Source organism: Alosa pseudoharengus, unplaced genomic scaffold (assembly GCF_046254945.1).
Source record: "Alosa pseudoharengus isolate Yale_2024_CS ecotype anadromous, Long Island Sound unplaced genomic scaffold, YU_APseudo_1.1 YU_APseudo_1.1_scf_23, whole genome shotgun sequence".
Taxonomy (NCBI): domain Eukaryota; kingdom Metazoa; phylum Chordata; class Actinopteri; order Clupeiformes; family Clupeidae; genus Alosa; species Alosa pseudoharengus.
The window spans coordinates 310,001-330,000 of NW_027468685.1; the positions used below are offsets into that span (position 1 = coordinate 310,001).

Below are 20,000 nucleotides of genomic sequence, written 5' to 3' on the forward strand. Positions count from 1 at the left end.
AATGATAGAGAGGACCATGATGATACAGTATGGAGTCTTACTATGTGAGTTCAGACAAAGTAGGTTTGGGATGAGTAGAGTTGGGAAGAGTAGAGTTGGGATGAGTAGAGTAGGGAAGAGTAGAGTAGGGATGAGAAGGGAAGAGTAGAGTTGGGAAGAGTTGGGAAGAGTAGAGTTAGGAAGAGTTGGGAAGAGTAGAGTTGGGAAGAGTAGAGTAGGGATGAGTAGGGAAGAGTAGAGTAGGGATGAGTAGGAAAGAGTAGGGAAGAGTAGAGTTGGGAAGAGTAGAGTTGGGAAGAGTAGGGTTGGGAAGGGATGGAAAATTCCGTTTGTTGCCAAATTCCGATACTCAAAGACATAAATATGATTAATAAATACGATAAATAGGCTGACCAAACACTCATAGGGCTCTATCTTCCGTCCCAGCGCAATTGACTTTGTATACTCGCGCGTTTGTCTTTCCTATTTTGCAGTCAGCGCATATTGGAATTTTCCCTCCACAGGTACATGCCTGTAAATTAGGGAATTCGATTGCGCCCACGGGGGCGGTTCAGCAAAAAGACGGGGCGTGTTCCGGCGCAAACGTTCACTGTTGATATTTTGCAGTTTCAGAAAACAATTCCGCCACAGACCGGGAACTCCCGGGTCTAAAGTCTGTGGCGAAAATGCAGATGCTATTTTAAGGGCGCATGCATGACCACAGGCCTGCATGAATGAATGCGTTGCACACCAATCTACAGACACCCCCGTGCACAGACGGAAACATTCAAAGCCTTGATAATATTTGTCCATTTCCCGGTTTTGTTCGTGCATTGGTGACCTAAATATTTAGTAGCCTATAAAGTACAACATCTACATGCAATATCTTTACAACAACGCCTAATTACGACCTATTAATCTGGACAACTTTATAGGCTACAGCCCTATAAAGGCTAAAGTTACTTTTAGTTTTGTTCCAATTTACCGTTGTGTAAGGTTTTAAGCACCATAATTTTGCCTACCTTGTTGTAGCCCATCTGAAATAACTCCAAGCTTTGCTATGTTCCCTCCATCCTTTCGTTATTTTCAAAAAACGTTTTATATCCATGATGGCCTTGAAGTCTTGAGTTAGTGAATTAGCTTAAATCAGCTTTTCATGTGCTGTTAACCAGCAACAGATAGTACAAGAAAGCAGCAAGTATGGTTACAATTTCTGTGCAATTTCTGTAGTTGCTGCATCCATTCATTGTTACTCTCTCTCCTGCTCAAATAAATGTTGTGCGTGAATTAAGTTGATGATAATGTGTTTACAAACTCTGCTTTACAGAAAATATTGTAAATAGTCTACTGTCACGCAGTTAATGGGATACTGTGCAGAGTTGAAAGTTAGGTCAACTTAAACGAAGCCCTTGCTTGGCCGCCTGTGCTGCGCAACGCACACTTAGCTCCTCTCATCTATACAATGTAGTTCCCATTTCTGTAAACCATACATAATTTCAAAGAAAAATATTACCACTCGAGGGAAATCAGTCTGGTGTCCATGTGAAAAAATAGGCATAAATCTAGCGTACACATTTTCACGAATCACTGATGTGTTGATGACATAAATTAGGAAATGTTAGAGGACTTAAGGAGACGTGATGTTGATCTGCATGCCGATGCCATTTAACCCAAATGCCCCAGCGGCAGCACGGGAGAGAAGAAATTAACTGACGGAAGATATGCATTGTCTATAGAGAGGTAATGTTAGATTACATTGTACATTGCAAATATATCACCATGCATTCATAACCTCGTGATTCAGTGAGAGTGATCCCAAAACATCGGAAAGTATGTCTTTGTGACAATTCTGTATTACATTTTGTCAAGATGAAAAATCAATAGCTAACTGTTCCCAACTGAACAGTGATTATAGCGCTGTGAACGCTCCTGGCTGCGCCTGGCAAATACGCCACCATAATAGCAATCAGCTATGGAACAAGCGTGCCTGTTGTTAAAGGGAATGTGAGATGACGCTCTGATTGGTTTATTGCACGTTACGCCCAAACCACACCCATGATTAATGTAGCTACTTCAGACCACCCCATTTTAGATTTGCGTCGGGCGCAACAGTCAATATCCCGCCGGTAAAATAGCATCAGCGCCCAAGATCCGCCCACAAAGTCACTTGCGTTTTGCGCGAAGACACTTCCGTTTCAGACCATTAAAAAAGGGCCCATAGTCTCACGTGTCATAAAAACATTATCATGGTGATGTCTGTTACTACCCTGATGGGAAAACCAAAATAGTGTTGTCCTGGGTGTTAAAGAAACATTCTTTTCTTGCCGGGGCAGTAGGTGTGTGTAGCCGGGTCAACAGTGACTCTTGCTTGACTCTTGTTTGTTTGTTTGTTTGTTTGTTTGTTTGTTAGAGAACAAGTCGAAGAGGGAGCTGATTCGCATGCTGGTGCAGAGGGGCTACGAGTCCGACCCTGTGGCCGCCTGGAACAGAGCCCAGGAGAAGGTCACACACACACACTTACACACACACACACACACACACACACACACACACACACACACACACACACACACACAAGCACACACACACACACACACAGAGCCCAGGAGAAGGTCACACACACACACACACACACACACACACACACACGCACACACTGACACTCACACAAGCACACACTTACACACACACACTTACACACATGCGCACACACACACACACACACTTACGCACACGCACACACTTACACACACGCACACTCACTCACATACACACACGCACACACACACACTTACACACATGCACACACGCACACACACACACTTACGCACACTCACTCACTTACACACACGCACACTCACTCACTTACACACACGCACACACACACACTTACACACATGCACACACGCACACACACACACTTACGCACACTCACTCACTTACACACACGCACACTCACTCACTTACACACTCACACACTTACACACACGCACACACGCACACTCACACACATGCACACACGCACACTCACTCACTTACACACACGCACACTCACTCACTTACACACACGCACACACGCACACACGCACACTCACTCACTTACACACACGCACACACGCACACACACACACGCACACGCACACACGCACACTCACACACGCACACTCACACACTCACTCACTTACACACACGCACACACGCACACTCACACACTCACTCACTTACACACACGCACACTCACACACTCACTCACTTACACACACGCACACACGCACACACACACACTCACACACTCACACACTTACTCACTTACACACACACACACACACACACTCACACACTTACACACATGCACACACGCACACTTACACACACGCACACTCACTCACTTACACACACACTCACACACTTACACACATGCACACACGCACACTTACACACACACACACTCACACACTCACACACTTACTCACTTACACACACACACACACACACACTCACACACTTACACACATGCACACACGCACACTTACACACACGCACACTCACTCACTTACACGCACACTCACACACACTCACTCTTTCACTTTGGTTCAGGCGCTGGAGGAGGATGACAGCGGCGGTGACAGTGACAGCTCGCTGGACTCTGGCTCGTCCTCAGGGCCCAACTTCAACTACATCCTCAACATGCCACTCTGGTGCCTGACCAAGGAGAGGGTGGACGAGCTGCTCAAGCAGAGAGACGCCAAGGTACACCACCAGGGGGCGCTATGGGGGGGTGGACGAGCTGCTCAAGCAGAGACGCCAAGGTGGGGTGGGGGGGGGGGGGATGGAGACCAGAGGGGAGATACTTCAAGAGGTGTGTAGGTAGCACTGGGATGAGTAATACACACTTACCTGTGTGTGTGTGTCAGTGTGTGTGCGTGCGTGTGTGGGATAATTTTTATATATTTCTCATTGCATGAAATGTTTAGTATAACTTACATATATATATATATATATATGTAGTGACATCTGGTACCATCCTTACGAATGTTAAGATATCCCCTGTGCCATCCTAAGTCTCCCTTTGTGGAAATGTCCAGAGTGAGAAGACTGTTTGCTACAGGGTGTCTGATTGACTTCACCCCAAGGACACGCACATAGCCTAGGTCATCAGAAGGTTAACACATGGACATAAACATAGCCTAGGCCATCAGAAGGTTAACACAAGGACACGCACATAGCCTAGGTCATCAGAAGGTTAACACATGGACATAAACATAGCCTAGGCCATCAGAAGGTTAACACAAGGACACGCACATAGCCTAGGTCATCAGAAGGTTAACACATGGACATAAATATAGCCTAGGCCATCAGAAGGTTAACACAAGGACACGCACATAGCCTAGGTCATCAGAAGGTTAACACAAGGACATGAACATAGCCTAGGCCATCAGAAGGTTAACACAAGGACATGAACATAGCCTAGGCCATCAGAAGGGGGTTTTGCAACATCCTTGTCTCAGTTAATACTGACTGGAAGGATGGATCATTGTTGTGGGGAAGTTTCTTGTGATTTTCCATGTGTGTGTGTGTTAAGGTCATAAGAGCTGGCTTCACCCAGATATGTGTGTGTGTGTTAAGGTCATAGGAGCTGGCTTCACCCAGATGGGTGGGCTTGTTACTTTGTTACTTTACCTACTTTGTGGCTAACATTCTCCTGGTACCGTGAATAAAACTGCAGTCTCACACCAGTTGTCTTTAAGTAATTTTGACCACATGCGTGTGTGTGTGTGTGTGTGTGTGTGTGTGTGTGTGTGTGTGTGCGTGCGTGCGTGCTTGTGTGTGTGCGTGCGTGCGTGCGCTCGTGTGCGTGTGTGTGCGTGTGTGTGTGCGTGCGTGTGTGTGTGTGTGTGTGCGTGTGTGTGTGTGTGTGTGCATGTGTGTGTGCGTGTGTGTGCGTGCGTGCGTGCGTGTGTGCGTGTGTGTGTGTGTGTGTGTGTGTGCATGTGTGTGTGTGTGTGCATGTGCGTGTGTGCATGTGTGTGTGTGCGTGTGTGTGTGTGTGCGTGTGTGTGTGCGTGCATGTGTGCGTGTGTGTGTGCATGTGTGTGTGTGTGCGTGCGTGCGCTCGTGTGTGTGAGTGTGTGTGGTGCGTGCGTGTGTGTGTGCGTGCATGTGTGTGTGTGTGGTGCGTGCATGTGTGCGTGCGCGTGTGTGTGCGTGTGTGTGTGTGTGGTGCGTGCGTGCGTGTGTGTGTGCGTGCATGTGTGTGTGTGTGTGTGCATGTGTGTGTGTGCGTGTGTGTGTGTGTGCGTGTGTGTGTGCGTGCATGTGTGCGTGTGTGTGTGCATGTGTGTGTGTGTGCGTGCGTGCGCTCGTGTGTGTGAGTGTGTGTGGTGCGTGCGTGTGTGTGTGCGTGCATGTGTGTGTGTGTGGTGCGTGCATGTGTGCGTGCGCGTGTGTGTGCGTGTGTGTGTGTGTGGTGCGTGCGTGCGTGTGTGTGTGCGTGCGTGTGTGTGTGTGTGTAGAAAGCGGAGCTGAACGAGCTGCAGAGGAAGTCGAGAGAGGACCTGTGGAAGGAGGACCTGGCTGTCTTCATCGAGGAGCTTGACGTGAGTCCGACTCCAAGAGCATTCTGGGAGTTTGTGTGTGTGTGTGAGTCAGACTCCAAGAGCATTCTGGGAGTTTGTGTGTGTGTGTGAGTCAGACTCTTAGAGCATTCTGGGAGTTGACGTGAGTCTCCAAGAGCATTCTGGGAGTTTCTCAGCTCTAAGAGGGTCTGGGGTCATTCTGTTTGTGCATGCGGCATCTGTAAATGGTCTTCATATTTATTTGTGTTTGAGTGCTTCTGTAAAAGTTCTGCTTCTGTGTATTTACAAGTTGTGTGTGTGTGTGCGTGCGCGCGTGTGTGTGTGCGCGTGTGTGTGCGCTTGTGTGCGTGTGTGTGTGTGCGCGCTCGTGTGTGTGCGCGTGTGCACGTCCGTGTGTGTGTGTGTGTGTGCGTGCGCGTCTGTGTGTGTACATGTACATGGACCTGTGTTTCTCAGAATTTTTTTAAAAATACCAGCCATTAATTCATGGATTTTCAGTAGGTGGTTATAGCACAAAAATGGTTGTACTTATTTATGGTAGCCTTGGACATGTTCATAGACTCTGTGTTAGAGGATTGCAAATTGCTGGACTTAACAAGACAAAATCTAAGCAAATAGCCAAATACTGCTCTGTGTCAGCCATCATAGGCAGTCTGCATGTATGGAGAAGGCGGTGCCATCTCTACCCCTGATAATATGTATTTATCCACTGATTTAGCTGATCATATGTATTTACACACTGATTTAGCTGATAATATGTATTTATCCTGATTTAGCTGTAAAGCTGTAAGCACTTGCACAGTGTTTGTGTTGCTGTGTGAGACACAAATGGGCTCTTCATTAATATTTGGAATGCTGTGTTGTTGTAAATCATTATTGGTCATTCCAAATAAATGAATTAAATGTGCGCGCGTCTGTGTGTGTGTGTGTGTGTGCGCTCGTGTGTGTGTGTGCGCTCGTGTGTGTGTGCAGCGCGTGGAGGAGCAAGAGAAGGAGACGGTGCAGCTGGGGAAGGCGGCTAAGATGGTGAAGGGGAAGGTGGGGAAGCCCAAGGCGCGCAAGATGGAGCTGGAGGAGACGCTGCCGTCACCGTACGGCCGACGCGTGGAGCCGCCGCTCTCGCTCTCCGTCAAGGCCGACGCCGCCAAGAAGGCCAGCAGGAAGAAAAAGGTCTGTCACGCGTCTGTCTGTCTGTCACGCGTCTGTCTGTCTGTCTGTCACTCATCTGTCTGTCTGTCTGTCTGTCTCACGCGTCTGTCTGTCTGTCTGTCACGCGTCTGTCTGTCACGCGTCTGTCTGTCTGTCACACGTCTGTCTGTCTGTCACGCGTCTGTCTGTCTGTCTGTCTGTCTGTCTGTCTGTCTGTATGTATGTCTGTATGTCTGTATGTCTGTCTGTCTGTCTGTCACACGTCTGTCTGTCTGTCACGCGTCTGTCTGTCTGTCACGCGTCTGTCTGTCTGTCACGCGTCTGTCTGTCTGTCTGTCTGTCTGTCACGCGTCTGTCTGTCTGTCTGTCTGTCTGTCTGTCTGTCACGCGTCTGTCTGTCTGTCACGCGTCTGTCTGTCACGCGTCTGTCTGTCTGTCACGTGTCTGTCTGTCTGTCTGTCTGTCTGTCTGTCTGTCTCTCTGCATTCAGGGGGCATTCATGACTCTTATATGTGCATTCAAGTGTGTGCGTGCGTGCGTGTGTGTGTGTGTGTGCGCGCGTGCGTGTGTGTGAGTGTTTATATGCTGAGTGTACCAATAAAATGTGTAACGTGTGTGTGTGTGTGAACCCTGCAGGGTGAGCTGGACGTGAAGCTGGAGGGTGATGAGGATGGTGAGGCCACAGGAGAGAACTCTCTCATCTCCCCGTCAGGTCTCGGAGCCGCCCCCGCCAAATCCAAAACGCCCCGCGTCAAGAAGGAGAAGAAAGATCCCAGTAAGACACCCATCCTTCCCTGGGTCTAGAACTTAAAGACCCAGGCTTAGAACAACACACATCTACCACACCTGGACCTAAAGGATAATTCTACTAAGAATCCAGAATTAGTAGCTGAGGACCCTGATGACCCTAACCCTAACTTCAAAGCCCACTGTGGCAGCCAGAGCAACAGGTCACTCATGGAGTCATGCAACTGGCAGCTCTTAGGCTAGTTATGACAGCAGTTTATGGAATTAGGCTAGTTATGGCAGCTTTTTAGGCTAGTGATGGCAGATCTTAGGTTAGTTATGGCATGGTTATGCCAGCTGTTAGGCGCTAACACTCCATAATAAGGTGCCATAATAAATAGCAAACTAGTAATTACCTAACCCTTTGTTAATATTTGTTAATTGTTACTAACATATCTATTTGGCACAAGTTAATAGTTTTTTCATCATCACTTAAATATTTGTTGTTTGCATAAAATCTGTATGTTAATGTTTTATCAAATCTATTAACTAATATTGTATTAATATGTGTTAATAGTTAACTAAATGTCTTTTTAGCACTAATTAACAGTTATTTCTTACATTATTTAAATGTTAAATGTTTATTTACAAACTATATGTTAAAAGAAAAGTTAATGACTTATTATTATTTAACTAATTGTTATTAAACTGTGCTTCTGCCTATCCCAATATGAACCACTCCCCATAGGACCCTTACAATAGATAGATAGATAGATAGATAGATAGATAGATACTTTATTGATCCCCAAGGGGAAATTCAAGAAAAAAACACGGAGCTACCTTGATATGCCGCCACTCTTGTCTGCGCCAGAAAAGCTTGCAATAAAGTTGGTTAAGCTTCATTAATATATTAGTAGTATATAGTAGGGCTGTCACTTTACGTTCGAAAATCGATTGCACAATCGATTGGACCAAACAACACAAGTTTCGAAAACTAAAATAGGGAATCGATTTTAACCAAATATGTACACTATTAATTTTAAACGAATTAAACAAATAAAAAGGATAGATGTAACAAAATTCACAAACAAGAATATAAGAATATAAAAGAATTCCGAAGTGCAGTAAGCATTGCGAAAGCTAAAAAGAAAATTCCCACCAATTTTACGCACCGGAAACAGCTGTTTCAATCAGCTGCTGTGCTGCTCGTGTTTTGCCAAAAAATGGAGGACAACGCGATCAACCTGTGCGACCTGAGAGAGACGAGTGATAGGCCCTAATAACTTGAGGAGTTCGCTGTGGAATTACTTTGGATTTTTGGTATATCAAACTATGGAGAAGAACAAAGCGGTAGGCTATGCAAACTGTGCAATCGAGTTCTATGTAGGCGAAATTTGTTTGACATTTCTAATCGTAAACACAGACACAGATACGTTGTTGAAGACTGCAGTAATGTTTGTCACTAATGTAATGTCAGTCCACTCGGCTTATTGTTTTTCGAGAATGTTGCACTCCTGTTTGTCATTGTGCGCGAAACTTCACGCCAATAAATCATTAGAAATATTGCTGGCTTGCGTCTACAAGCGCCCTCTTTACGTTAATGCCTGGTAGTTCTTTGTGGATTGGCCTATATTTGGCGTTGAAAATGGAAACGTCTTCAGACATGAAAAATCGATTTTACAATCGATTCAATGAACACTTATGTCTCAAAAATCGAACACGATTTTTTCACAAAAGTGACAGCCCTAGTATATAGCTATAAGCGTGGGGCCCCTTATAATAACGTTGGTTGAGCTTTATTAATATATTAGTAATATATAACTATTAGTCAGAGGGTGAAGGGACTGAGACCAAAACTGGCTTATCACATTTATTCCTTTAGGAAAAGTTAAAGCAACACATGCCTTCAGGCACTGGCATACATAAAACAGCATCTGCACAAGCAAAATAAAAAGAAGTAGTTGAATGGGCTATATTACATGCATGATTCCTATACCATCACTGTCAGCCCTACTAGCAGGGAAGACGTGCGACATGGAATGTTCAGGTGCACATAACGAGTTTATTAATATTCTGAGACTCACTAAACACTCACAGACGTAGACCATACAGACGTAATGCATAAACATAATGCTAAACTAAATGTACATTCATTTCCTGCTAGACTGAATTGCACTTTCCATGCGCACTAAGCTAAACTACACTGAATGCATCAAGTTGCTAGCGGAGTTTACAGCTAGTCACGTTAGACTCGTGTGTATGAACTCGTGGTCATAATGAAAACATCAATAAACGTTCTCTAAGTTGCTAGAATTACACCCAAATCCTAACAATACATGTAAAGTAATATAATACAGGTGGTATATCAAAGTTTTCAACTTAAACAACATTTTACAGTTACAAAATTAAAACAAAGTGGGGAGTGCTTTATACAGTCAACCTACCCAATGCAAAGCATACCGCTTCTGATCGGCTATGGCAACAATACAAGGACAAAACGCAGCAGAGCTGCAGTATACCGTTTCTCCAAAGGGGGCTCCAAAACACCAATCTCAATAAAGCTGCTTAATTACGGCGAAAATCACATACAAACACTAAACTACATTTCTAACTCTGGTACACCCACCTCACCTGAATTTCACCAAATTCGAGCAGCAACCAAATACTACTTCCAAAGGCAAAGAGGACACTACTTTCAAACACTAGAGAGAGGGTCACCAATTACAGGACAGCCAACCACAAAGGTATCTAATAAGGATGAAGTGGAAGAGGAGGTGTGCAAACTCTCACACAACCAACCACTGGCAGTAGGGTGCCTTATACACCCCACAAGACCATAAAGCCATAAACCATAAATTCCATAAATTCTCCACAAAGCTAATCAGAAAAGCTAGATAAATAATAATATGTCATTAACTTTTATATTAGTATATAGTTTGTAAATAAACATTTAACATTTAAATGATGTAAGAAATAACTGTTAATCATGTCAAAAAGACATTTAGTTAACTATTAAGTTACTATTAACTTACTATTAATACAATATTAGTTAATAGATTTGTTAAAACATTAACATACAGATTTTATGCAAACAACTAATATTTAATTAATGATGAAAAACTATTAACTTGTGCCAAATAGATATTTTAGTAACAATTAACAAATATTAACAAAGGGTTAGGTAATTACTAGTTTGCTATTTATTATGGCACCTTATTATGGAGTGTTACCCTCTTAGGCTAGTTATGGCAGCTCTTAGGCTAGTTATGGCATTGTTGTGGCAGCTCTTAGGCTAGTTATGACAGCTCTTAGGCTAGTTTATGGCAGCTCTTAGGCTAGTTATGGCAGATCTTAACTCTTAGGCTAGTTATGGCATGGTTATGGCAGCTCTTAGGATAGTTATGGCAGTTCTTAGCTCTTGGGCTAGTTATGGCAGATCTTAGGCTAGTTATGGCATGGTTATGGCAGCTCTTAGGCTAGTTATGGCAGCTCTTAGGCTAGTTATGGCATGGTTATGGCAGCTCTTAGGCTAGTTATGGCAGCTCTTAGGCTAGTTATGGCATGGTTATGGCAGCTCTTAGGCTAGTTTTGGCAGCTCTTAGACTAGTTATGGCAGCTCTTAGCTCTTGGGCTAGTTATGGCAGCTCTTAGGCTAGTTTTGGCAGCTCTTAGGCTAGTTATGGCAGATCTTAGGCTAGTTATGGCAGCTCTTAGGCTAGTTTTGGTAGCTCTTAGGCTAGTTATGGCAGCTCTTAGCTCTTGGGCTAGTTATGGCAGCTCTTAGGCTAGTTAGGGCAGATCTTTAGCAGACACTTTTTTCCGAAGTGACTTACAGAATAACAGAATAACACAATACACACTCACGCACAAAGCTGCCGATTTGTCCTCAAGGGCGATAAATAACCACCAATTATAGTTTGAAAGGCTCAGTTATCATAATAGCATGATATTCAAATGAGTCATAATAGCATGATATTCAAATGAGTCACAATAGCATGATATTCAAATGAGTCACAATAGCATGATATTCAAATGAGTCACAATAGTATGATATTCAAATGAGTCATAGATCTGTGTGCAGGCAGAGTGAACTTCCAGTCATTAGAGAAGAAAGAAAGCCTGTCCCACCTCCTCTATCAGATGAGCTGATGTGTATGATCTGGAGATCATGCAGAGTTAGATCAATTAGAGTTAGATCATGCAGAGTTAGATCATGCAGAGTTAGATCATAGATCATGCAGAGTTAGATCATGCAGAGTTAGATCATAGATCATGCAGAGTTAGATCATAGATCATGCAGAGTTAGATCATAGATCATGCAGAGTTAGATCATAGATCATGCAGAGTTAGATCATAGATCATGCAGAGTTAGATCATGCAGAGTTAGATCATGTAGAGTTAGATTATACAGTTTGATCACTAGAGATCTAGACTTCTCTCCACAGAGGTCAGACATTGAACGACAAGCAAGCAGCGTACAGACCATAAACAAAAACAAATGGATCAGCATAAATCAGCACCACAGGTAACCCTCGGGAGAATAAGCATGTGTGTTGATCAGGATGTGTGTGTGTGTGTGTTTTCCACAGGTACCCCTCGGGAGAAAAAGACTCCGACTCCCAAAGGCTCCTCATCCAAGAAGGTGAAGAAACGAAACCCCTGGTCTGATGACGACTCAAAGTCCGACAGCGACCTGGACGACAGCGAGCCCGTCATTCCCCGGGAAACCCAGTCCAAGAGAGCCTCAGGTGTGTGTGTGTGTGTGTGTGTGTGTGTGTGTGTGTGGAAACCCAGTCCAAGAGAGCCTCAGGTGTGTGTGTGTGTGTGTGGAAACCCAGTCCAAGAGAGCCTCAGGTGTGTGTGTGTGTGTGTGTGTGTGTGTGTGTGTGTGTGTGTGTGGAAACCCAGTCCAAGAGAGCCTCAGGTGTGTGTGTGTGTGTGTGGAAACCCAGTCCAAGAGAGCCTCAGGTGTGTGTGTGTGTGTGTGTGTGTGTGGAAACCCAGTCCAAGAGAGCCTCATGTGTGTGTGTGTGTGTGTGTGTGTGGAAACCTAGTCCAAGAGAGCCTCAGGTGTGTGTGTGTGTGTGGAAACCCAGTCCAAGAGAGCCTCAGGTGTGTGTGTGTGTGTGTGTGTGGGTGGAAACCCAGTCCAAGAGAGCCTCAGGTGTGTGTGTGTGTGTGTGTGTGTGTGTGTGGAAACCCAGTCCAAGAGAGCCTCAGGTGTGTGTGTGTGTGTGTGTGTGTGTGTGTGTGTGTGTGTGTGTGTGTGTGTGTGTGTGTGTGTGGAAACCCAGTCCAAGAGAGCCTCAGGTGTGTGTGTGTGTGTGTGGAAACCCAGTCCAAGAGAGCCTCAGGTGTGTGTGTGTGTGTGTGGAAACCCAGTCCAAGAGAGCCTCAGGTGTGTGTGTGTGTGTGTGTGTGGAAACCCAGTCCAAGAGAGCCTCAGGTGTGTGTGTGTGTGTGTGTGTGTGGAAACCCAGTCCAAGAGAGCCTCAGGTGTGTGAGTGTGTGTGTGTGTGTGTGTGTGTGTGGAAACCCAGTCCAAGAGAGCCTCAGGTGTGTGAGTGTGTGTGTGTGTGTGTGTGTGTGTGTGGAAACCCAGTCCAAGAGAGCCTCAGGTGTGTGTGTGTGTGTGGAAACCCAGTCCAAGAGAGCCTCAGGTGTGTGTGTGTGTGTGTGTGTGTGGAAACCCAGTCCAAGAGAGCCTCAGGTGTGTGTGTGTGTGTGTGGAAACCCAGTCCAAGAGAGCCTCAGGTGTGTGTGTGTGTGTGTGTGTGTGTGTGTGTGTGTGTGTGTGTGTGTGTGTGTGTGTGTGTGTGTGTGTGTGGAAACCCAGTCCAAGAGAGCCTCATGTGTGTGAGTGTGTGTGTGTGTGTGGAAACCCAGTCCAAGAGAGCCTCAGGTGTGTGTGTGTGTGTGTGTGGAAACCCAGTCCAAGAGAGCCTCAGGTGTGTGTGTGTGTGTGTGTGTGTGTGTGTGTGTGTGTGTGTGGGTGTGTGGAAACCCAGTCCAAGAGAGCCTCAGGTGTGTGTGTGTGTGTGTGGGTGGAAACCCAGTCCAAGAGAGCCTCAGGTGTGTGTGTGTGTGTGTGTGTGTGTGTGTGTGTGTGTGGAAACCCAGTCCAAGAGAGCCTCAGGTAGGGGTAGGTACATGTGTGTGTGTGTGTGAAGTGTCTGAACTATCCATCAGCATGTTTCTGATTGAACTCCAGTAGAGGTCCCTGTTATCATTATAACCCCCCCCTCTCTCTCTTTCTCTCTCTCTATCTCTTTCTCTATCTCTATCTCTCTCTCCTCTCTCTTTCTTTCTCTCTATCTCTATCTCTCTCTATGTGTGTTTGTGTGTGTGTGCGCATGTCTGTGCTGGTCATGGGCAAAAAATAACTTCTGGAGAATCAGAGCTCATTAGACTGAAATGTGCTCATTCGATGGAGTAGTGCAGTTTGCTTCCCATGAGTGTGTGTGTGTGTGTGTCTGTGTCTGTTTGAGGTATGTGTGTGTGTGTGGTGTGTGGTGTGTGTGTGTGTGTGTGTGAGTGTGTGTGTGTGTGTGTGTGTGTGTGTGTGTGTGTGTGTGTGTGTGTGTGCGTGCGTGCGTGTGTGAGATGTGTGTGTGTGTGTGTCTGTTTGAGGTATGTGTGGTGTGTGTGTCTGAGATGTGTGCATGTCGTGCTGCACACACACTCACACAGAGAGGCAGGCTCAGTGAGTTGATTCTGATGCGATTCACGTCTCGCGGAGCCGAGGGGGTCTGAGAGGACCTGCAGTCTGCTGCTCTACACACACACACACTCACACACTACACACACACACACTACACACACACACACTACACACACACACACTACACACACACACACTCACACACTACACACACACACACTACACACACACACACTCACACACTACACACTACACACACACACTCATACACTACACACACACACTACACACTCACACACTACACACACACACACACACACACACACACACTACACACACACACACTCACACACTGCTGCATGATGCAAGCGCTCTGCAAGAGGCCTTGGATGGGCCGGCTCTTCCTTTAATTAAAGCCTGTGCACTCAGAGCAGCCACAAACATACACACACACACACACACACACACACACACACACACACACACACACACACACACATACACACACTCTCACACACACACACACACTTATGATTGGAGCAACCAATGGAGTTTTCAAACAGAGGAAGACCCTGTGGCTCCAAAACAGTGTGGAGTTTCTAAACAGTCATGCCTTGTACACACATAGGCGAGTATTTTTAAGAACCACCCCCCCCCCCCCTCTGCATTTTAGAATACAAATTTGATTCAAAGAAATTTGCTTCACGCAAAAACAGCTGTTAAGAATATGTCAATCGAACAGATGACAACATTGACCAATCAGAGACCTGAAAACATTACAAAACGTATGAAGTGTAGAGGTCGGGAGAGTGGAGTGCAGCATCAGTGTAGAGGAGAGTGGAGTGTAGTGGAGAGTGGAGTGGAGAGTGTAGAGGAGAGTGGAGTGTAGAGTGGAGTGTAGAGGAGAGTGGAGTGTGGAGTGGAGTGGAGAGGAGAGTGTAGAGGAGAGTGTAGAGGAGAGTGGAGTGTAGAGGAGAGTGTAGTGGAGAGTGGAGTGTGGAGTGGAGTGGAGAGGAGAGTGTAGAGGAGAGTGTAGAGGAGAGTGGAGTGTAGAGGAGAGTGTAGTGGAGAGTGGAGTGTAGAGGAGAGTGGAGTGTAGAGTGGAGTGTAGAGGAGAGTGGAGTGTGGAGTGGAGTGGAGAGGAGAGTGTAGAGGAGAGTGTAGTGGAGAGGAGAGTGGAGTGTAGTGGAGAGGAGAGTGGAGTGGAGTGTAGAGGAGAGTGGAGTGTAGAGGAGAGTGTAGAGGAGAGTGTAGAGTAGAGGAGAGTGGAGTGTAGAGTGGAGTGGAGTGGAGAGGAGAGGAGAGTGTAGAGGAGAGTGTAGAGGAGAGTTTAGAGGAGAGTGGAGTGTAGAGTGGAGAGGAGAGTGGAGTGGAGTGTAGTGGAGAGGAGAGTGGAGAGTGGAGTGGAGAGGAGAGTGGAGTGGAGAGTGGAGTGGAGAGGAGAGTGGAGTGGAGAGTGTAGTGGAGAGGAGAGTGGAGAGGAGAGTGGAGTGCAGTATCACTGTAGAGGAGAGAAATGCTGGGGGCATCATCTAAATTTGCCTTTTTGCCTCTTAGTGTCTGGGGGCATCATCTAAAAGTGCCTTTGTGCCTCTTAACACACTCAAAATGTCATTAAAAGTTGTGTGCAACATGAACAGGGTTGTGCAGTAACCGTTTGAATTCCAAGTTTGTACTGTCACATCTGCACACTGCTCTGTTTACCTTTTCCTGCAGCAACTGAATTCCCACGATACCTACATACAGCGCAAAAATAGAGCTAGCTTTCAGTAACGTGCAAACTTAAGCATCATTTGGGCCGTCTCTATGTAGTTACATAGTTATTATATGGTCATAACCATTACAGTACTCAATACCTATTTTTGAGGGGAAATAAACTTCAAGGTTTCATTGTGAAGCCGGCATGAGCTTGACAACAAACTCTTTTGGGCTTGCCTGAAAGCGACTGATGGAAACAGTGGTATGTGACAGTACAAACTTTGAATTCAAATGGTTTCTTCACAATGAATGAATTGAAAACGCATTAATCTAATTCAACTCTTCAACTTTCCAATCCTCCGCTGCACCGTGCTACGCCGCCTCAAACACTTGTCTCACGTTCAAACTGATAAATGCCATGCTCTGTGTGGAAATGAGCGCATGCCTGTCTTGCGCCTGTTTCATGTCGTGTCTGTATAATTCTCTGGTTTAACTGCCCGAGTCGCGTGTTGATTCTCTAGTTTAACTACCCCAGTCGTGTGTTGATTCTCTGCTAATCCACCTCATCTTTTTCTAGCCGTGAAAGCCAAGTACACGTTCGACTTCTCGGAGGAAGAGGATCGCGGCGATGACGGAGACGACGATCAGGACGAGGACGGCCGCTCGTCACCGGTGCGTTCCTATGGCGACAGCTTCAGCACATCCCAGAGCAAGGAGCCGTACAACAATAACACCAACGAGGAAGACGACGATGACGAAGACGACATCTTCCCTCCAAAACAGTCCTTCACACCGTAAGAGACCAAGTCGGGTTCTGTTTGTGACAGGGTGGCTGCGGGTCCTCAAAAAGTCTTAAAATCACTTTTCCTAAAATAAGGCCTTAAAAAGTATTAAATTGTCTTAAATTCAGATTGGATGGGTCTTAAATATTGTTTTAGTCAAGTCACCATGAAAATGCCTGGTTGAATATTCTGCCAGGTTGAATATTCCGATATGCGCTGCATTGTCTATGGTTAGGTCAGAGCTTGTTTGTCTACTGCACAGCTTTTGATGACGTGAAATAACGGCACGATATATATATATATATATATATATATATATAGAGAGAGAGAGAGAGAGAGAGAGAGAGAGAGAGAGATTTAGAGTGAGAGAGAGAGATTTATAGAGAGAGAGAAAGAGAGAGGGAGAGAGATATATTTATAGAGCGAGAGAGAGATACGTTGATTCATTGATCGGGTGATTAGTTGATTGGTGGAAGTGGTCGGTTGGTGGATTTATTGATCGATTGTGTTCTTCACAGGTCTGCTCCAGCAACTAAAAAGAAGGAACCTGCAAAATCATCCAAATCTGCCTTCTCTGACACAGTCAGACTGAGCAGTGATAGTGGTAAGTGTGTGTGTGTCTGTGTGTGGCTCTGTGTGTGTGTGTGTGTGTGTGCACGTGTGCCTGTGTCTGTATGTGACTCTGTGTGTGTGTGTGTGTGTGCATGTGCGTGTGTGTGTATGTGTGCGTGTGTGTGTGTGTGTGTGTGTGTGTGTGTGTGTGCATGTGTGTGCCACATGCGTGACTAATGTGTGTTTGTGTGTGTGCCACATGCGTCACTAATGCTGTTGTCCCCCCTCAGACGGCGGGAAGTCGGACAGCGACGATGGCAACGGCCCCTCGGTCTTCTCGTCTTTCTCCAGCAGCTCAGTCTTCGACAAATCAACGCCTGCCAAAAAAGGTAATACCGCCCCCCACCACTAGATGTCACTGCACACCCTCACTCTGACATCAGCCACAGAGGAGCAGTGCAGTCTATCCCTCTTTACTTTTGTCTCGTAAATCCCCGTCCGAGTTGGAAAGTGTAAATTACCCAGCTTTCTTGCGGCATTACACGCAGGCACGCCCCCTATACCTCAGAGTACTTGAGGGTACCCCGAGGTCGACGTACGACCTTACGACAAACATGGCTGCGCCCATAGTTGAGATGAGATGACGTGTATTTTTTTTTGCATATGTACTGTGTTGGTCATTTTAATGTTGATGCAATGCTCTCACACACTAGATTACATTGCTGCTTCAATCCGGTCACCAATTCATGCATTGCACGGTCTTGCTGTGCGTCGAATACAATGTAACGATTTGTTTTCCAGCCGGTTAGCTAAAGAGGCTACATGTAGCACAAAACAATAATAACAACGACTAGCCTCCTGCTAATGCCCCTCGTGGCTCCAGAGAAACGCAACAGCACTTGTTGAAATTGAAATAGGCGAAATTGAGTTACTAAAAAAAAGTTTTATTGTTAATTCACATTGACCATACCCAGTAAGGGAGAATGAGGGACGTGTTCTTGTGTTCTAGACCAATGTCCAGCACCAACGAGACAGCTGCTGCCCTGGTGGCATCCATGTTCTGCCCAAAAAGACTACAAACCCCAGCGTTTGCGCTAGCAACTTATTCATATGTCATATGGGTGGGCATACGAGGATTTACGATACAAAAGGAAAGGGCCATATTACTGAAGTGTGGACACCAACAACCTCCTCCAGGCTACGTGTGTGTGTGTGTGTGTGTAGTGTGTGTGTGTAGTGTTGTAGTGTGTGTGTGTGTGTAATATGTGTGTGTAGTGTGTATTACTGAGGTGTAGTCACTAACAGGCTATAGCTGATAAGAATTACCTCGGAAGCATAATCTCATTTTCTCTCATAGAAATACATATTTGATTGTCTAGTTAGTCTATCCCCATTCAGCCCTGTCAAAATGGTGATGGGGGAAGCTTTTTTCACTTCCGATTTCTAAGGGGTGTAAATTAAATTAAACTTTTAAACTCTAAGGTGTGTAACCAGCAGTTAAATTAAACTTTTTAAACTCTAAGGGGCGTAACCAGTAGTTAAATTATTTTTTTTTAAACTCTTACCAACAGTTAAATTAAACTTTTAAACTCTTACCAAATGTTCTCAGAAGTACAGCAAAGACATCTGTCTTATAATGTGGGATCGTGACAATAGGTTTTTGAGTGTGTGTGTGTAGTGTATATTTGTTGTATATGTTGAGTGTGTGTGTGTAGTGTATATTTGTTGTATATGTTGAGTGTGTGTGTGTGTAGTGTGTATTTGTTGTATATGTTGAGGGTATTTTAGTCATCGTGACAATAGGTTTGTGAGCTGATGTGATTTTGACTCGTTTCCGCTGAGCAGCTAAGAAGCCGACGGAATCGGTGCCTAAACCCAAGAAGACTCCGGCCAAAACTAAACCCAAACCCGACACATCGCTCTGGGAGTCAGACTCAGACACAGGGGCCAAGAAATCAACACCAGCACTCAAAGGTAAACGCACACACACACACACACACAAATGCATGCACACACTTAAACACAAACACACACACACGCACACTCAGTCATACACAAACACTCACTCATACACACACACACACCTGCACACTCATAGAAAATCAGTCTCCTATACAGTATACATGCTCATATGTACACATGCACACCCCCACCTGTGCTTACATGTGCACCCCCACCTAGGGTTATGCATATGAATATGCAGTGTGTGTGTGTGTGTGTGGGGGGTTATGCATATGAATATGCAGTGTGTGTGTGTGTGTGTGGGGGGTTATGCATGTATGAATATGCAGTGTGTGTGTGTGTGTGTGGGGGGTTATGCATATGAATATGCAGTGTGTGTGTGTGTGTGTGGGGGGTTATGCATGTATGAATATGCAGTGTGTGTGTGTGTGGGGGGGGGGTTATGCATATATGAATATGCAGTGTGTGTGTGTGTGTGTGTGGGGGGGGGGTTATGCATGTATGAATATGCAGTGTGTGTGTGTGTGTGTGTGTGGGGGGGGGGTTATGCATGTATGAATATGCAGTGTGTGTGTGTGTGTGGGGGGGGGTTATGCATGTATGAATATGCAGTGTGTGTGTGTGTGTGTGGGGGGGGGGGGGTTATGCATATGCAGTGTGTGTGTGTGTGTGTGGGGGGGGGGGGGGTTATGCATGTATGAATATGCAGTGTGTGTGTGTGTGGGGGGGGGTTATGCATGTATGAATATGCAGTGTGTGTGTGTGTGGGGGGGGGGGTTATGCATATATGAATATGCAGTGTGTGTGTGTGTGTGTGTGGGGGGGGGGTTATGCATGTATGAATATGCAGTGTGTGTGTGTGTGTGTGTGTGGGGGGGGGGTTATGCATGTATGAATATGCAGTGTGTGTGTGTG

At 45.6% G+C, this 20,000-nt stretch overlaps 1 protein-coding gene across 2 annotated transcripts in view; it reads left to right on the top strand.

Moving 5' to 3' along the window:
* top2b (DNA topoisomerase II beta) overlaps positions 1-20,000 on the top strand; it is a 70,119-nt gene that overhangs the window by 47,335 nt on the left and 2,784 nt on the right. For both annotated transcript variants that reach the window (XM_076301074.1, XM_076301075.1), the window contains exons 25-34: positions 2,390-2,481; positions 3,577-3,729; positions 5,493-5,576; positions 6,528-6,725; positions 7,341-7,479; positions 12,020-12,178; positions 16,367-16,583; positions 17,090-17,175; positions 17,414-17,512; positions 18,969-19,097. In XM_076301074.1, coding sequence (XP_076157189.1) covers positions 2,390-2,481; positions 3,577-3,729; positions 5,493-5,576; positions 6,528-6,725; positions 7,341-7,479; positions 12,020-12,178; positions 16,367-16,583; positions 17,090-17,175; positions 17,414-17,512; positions 18,969-19,097 — 1,356 coding nt within the window. The remainder of the gene's footprint in view (positions 1-2,389; positions 2,482-3,576; positions 3,730-5,492; positions 5,577-6,527; positions 6,726-7,340; positions 7,480-12,019; positions 12,179-16,366; positions 16,584-17,089; positions 17,176-17,413; positions 17,513-18,968; positions 19,098-20,000) is intronic.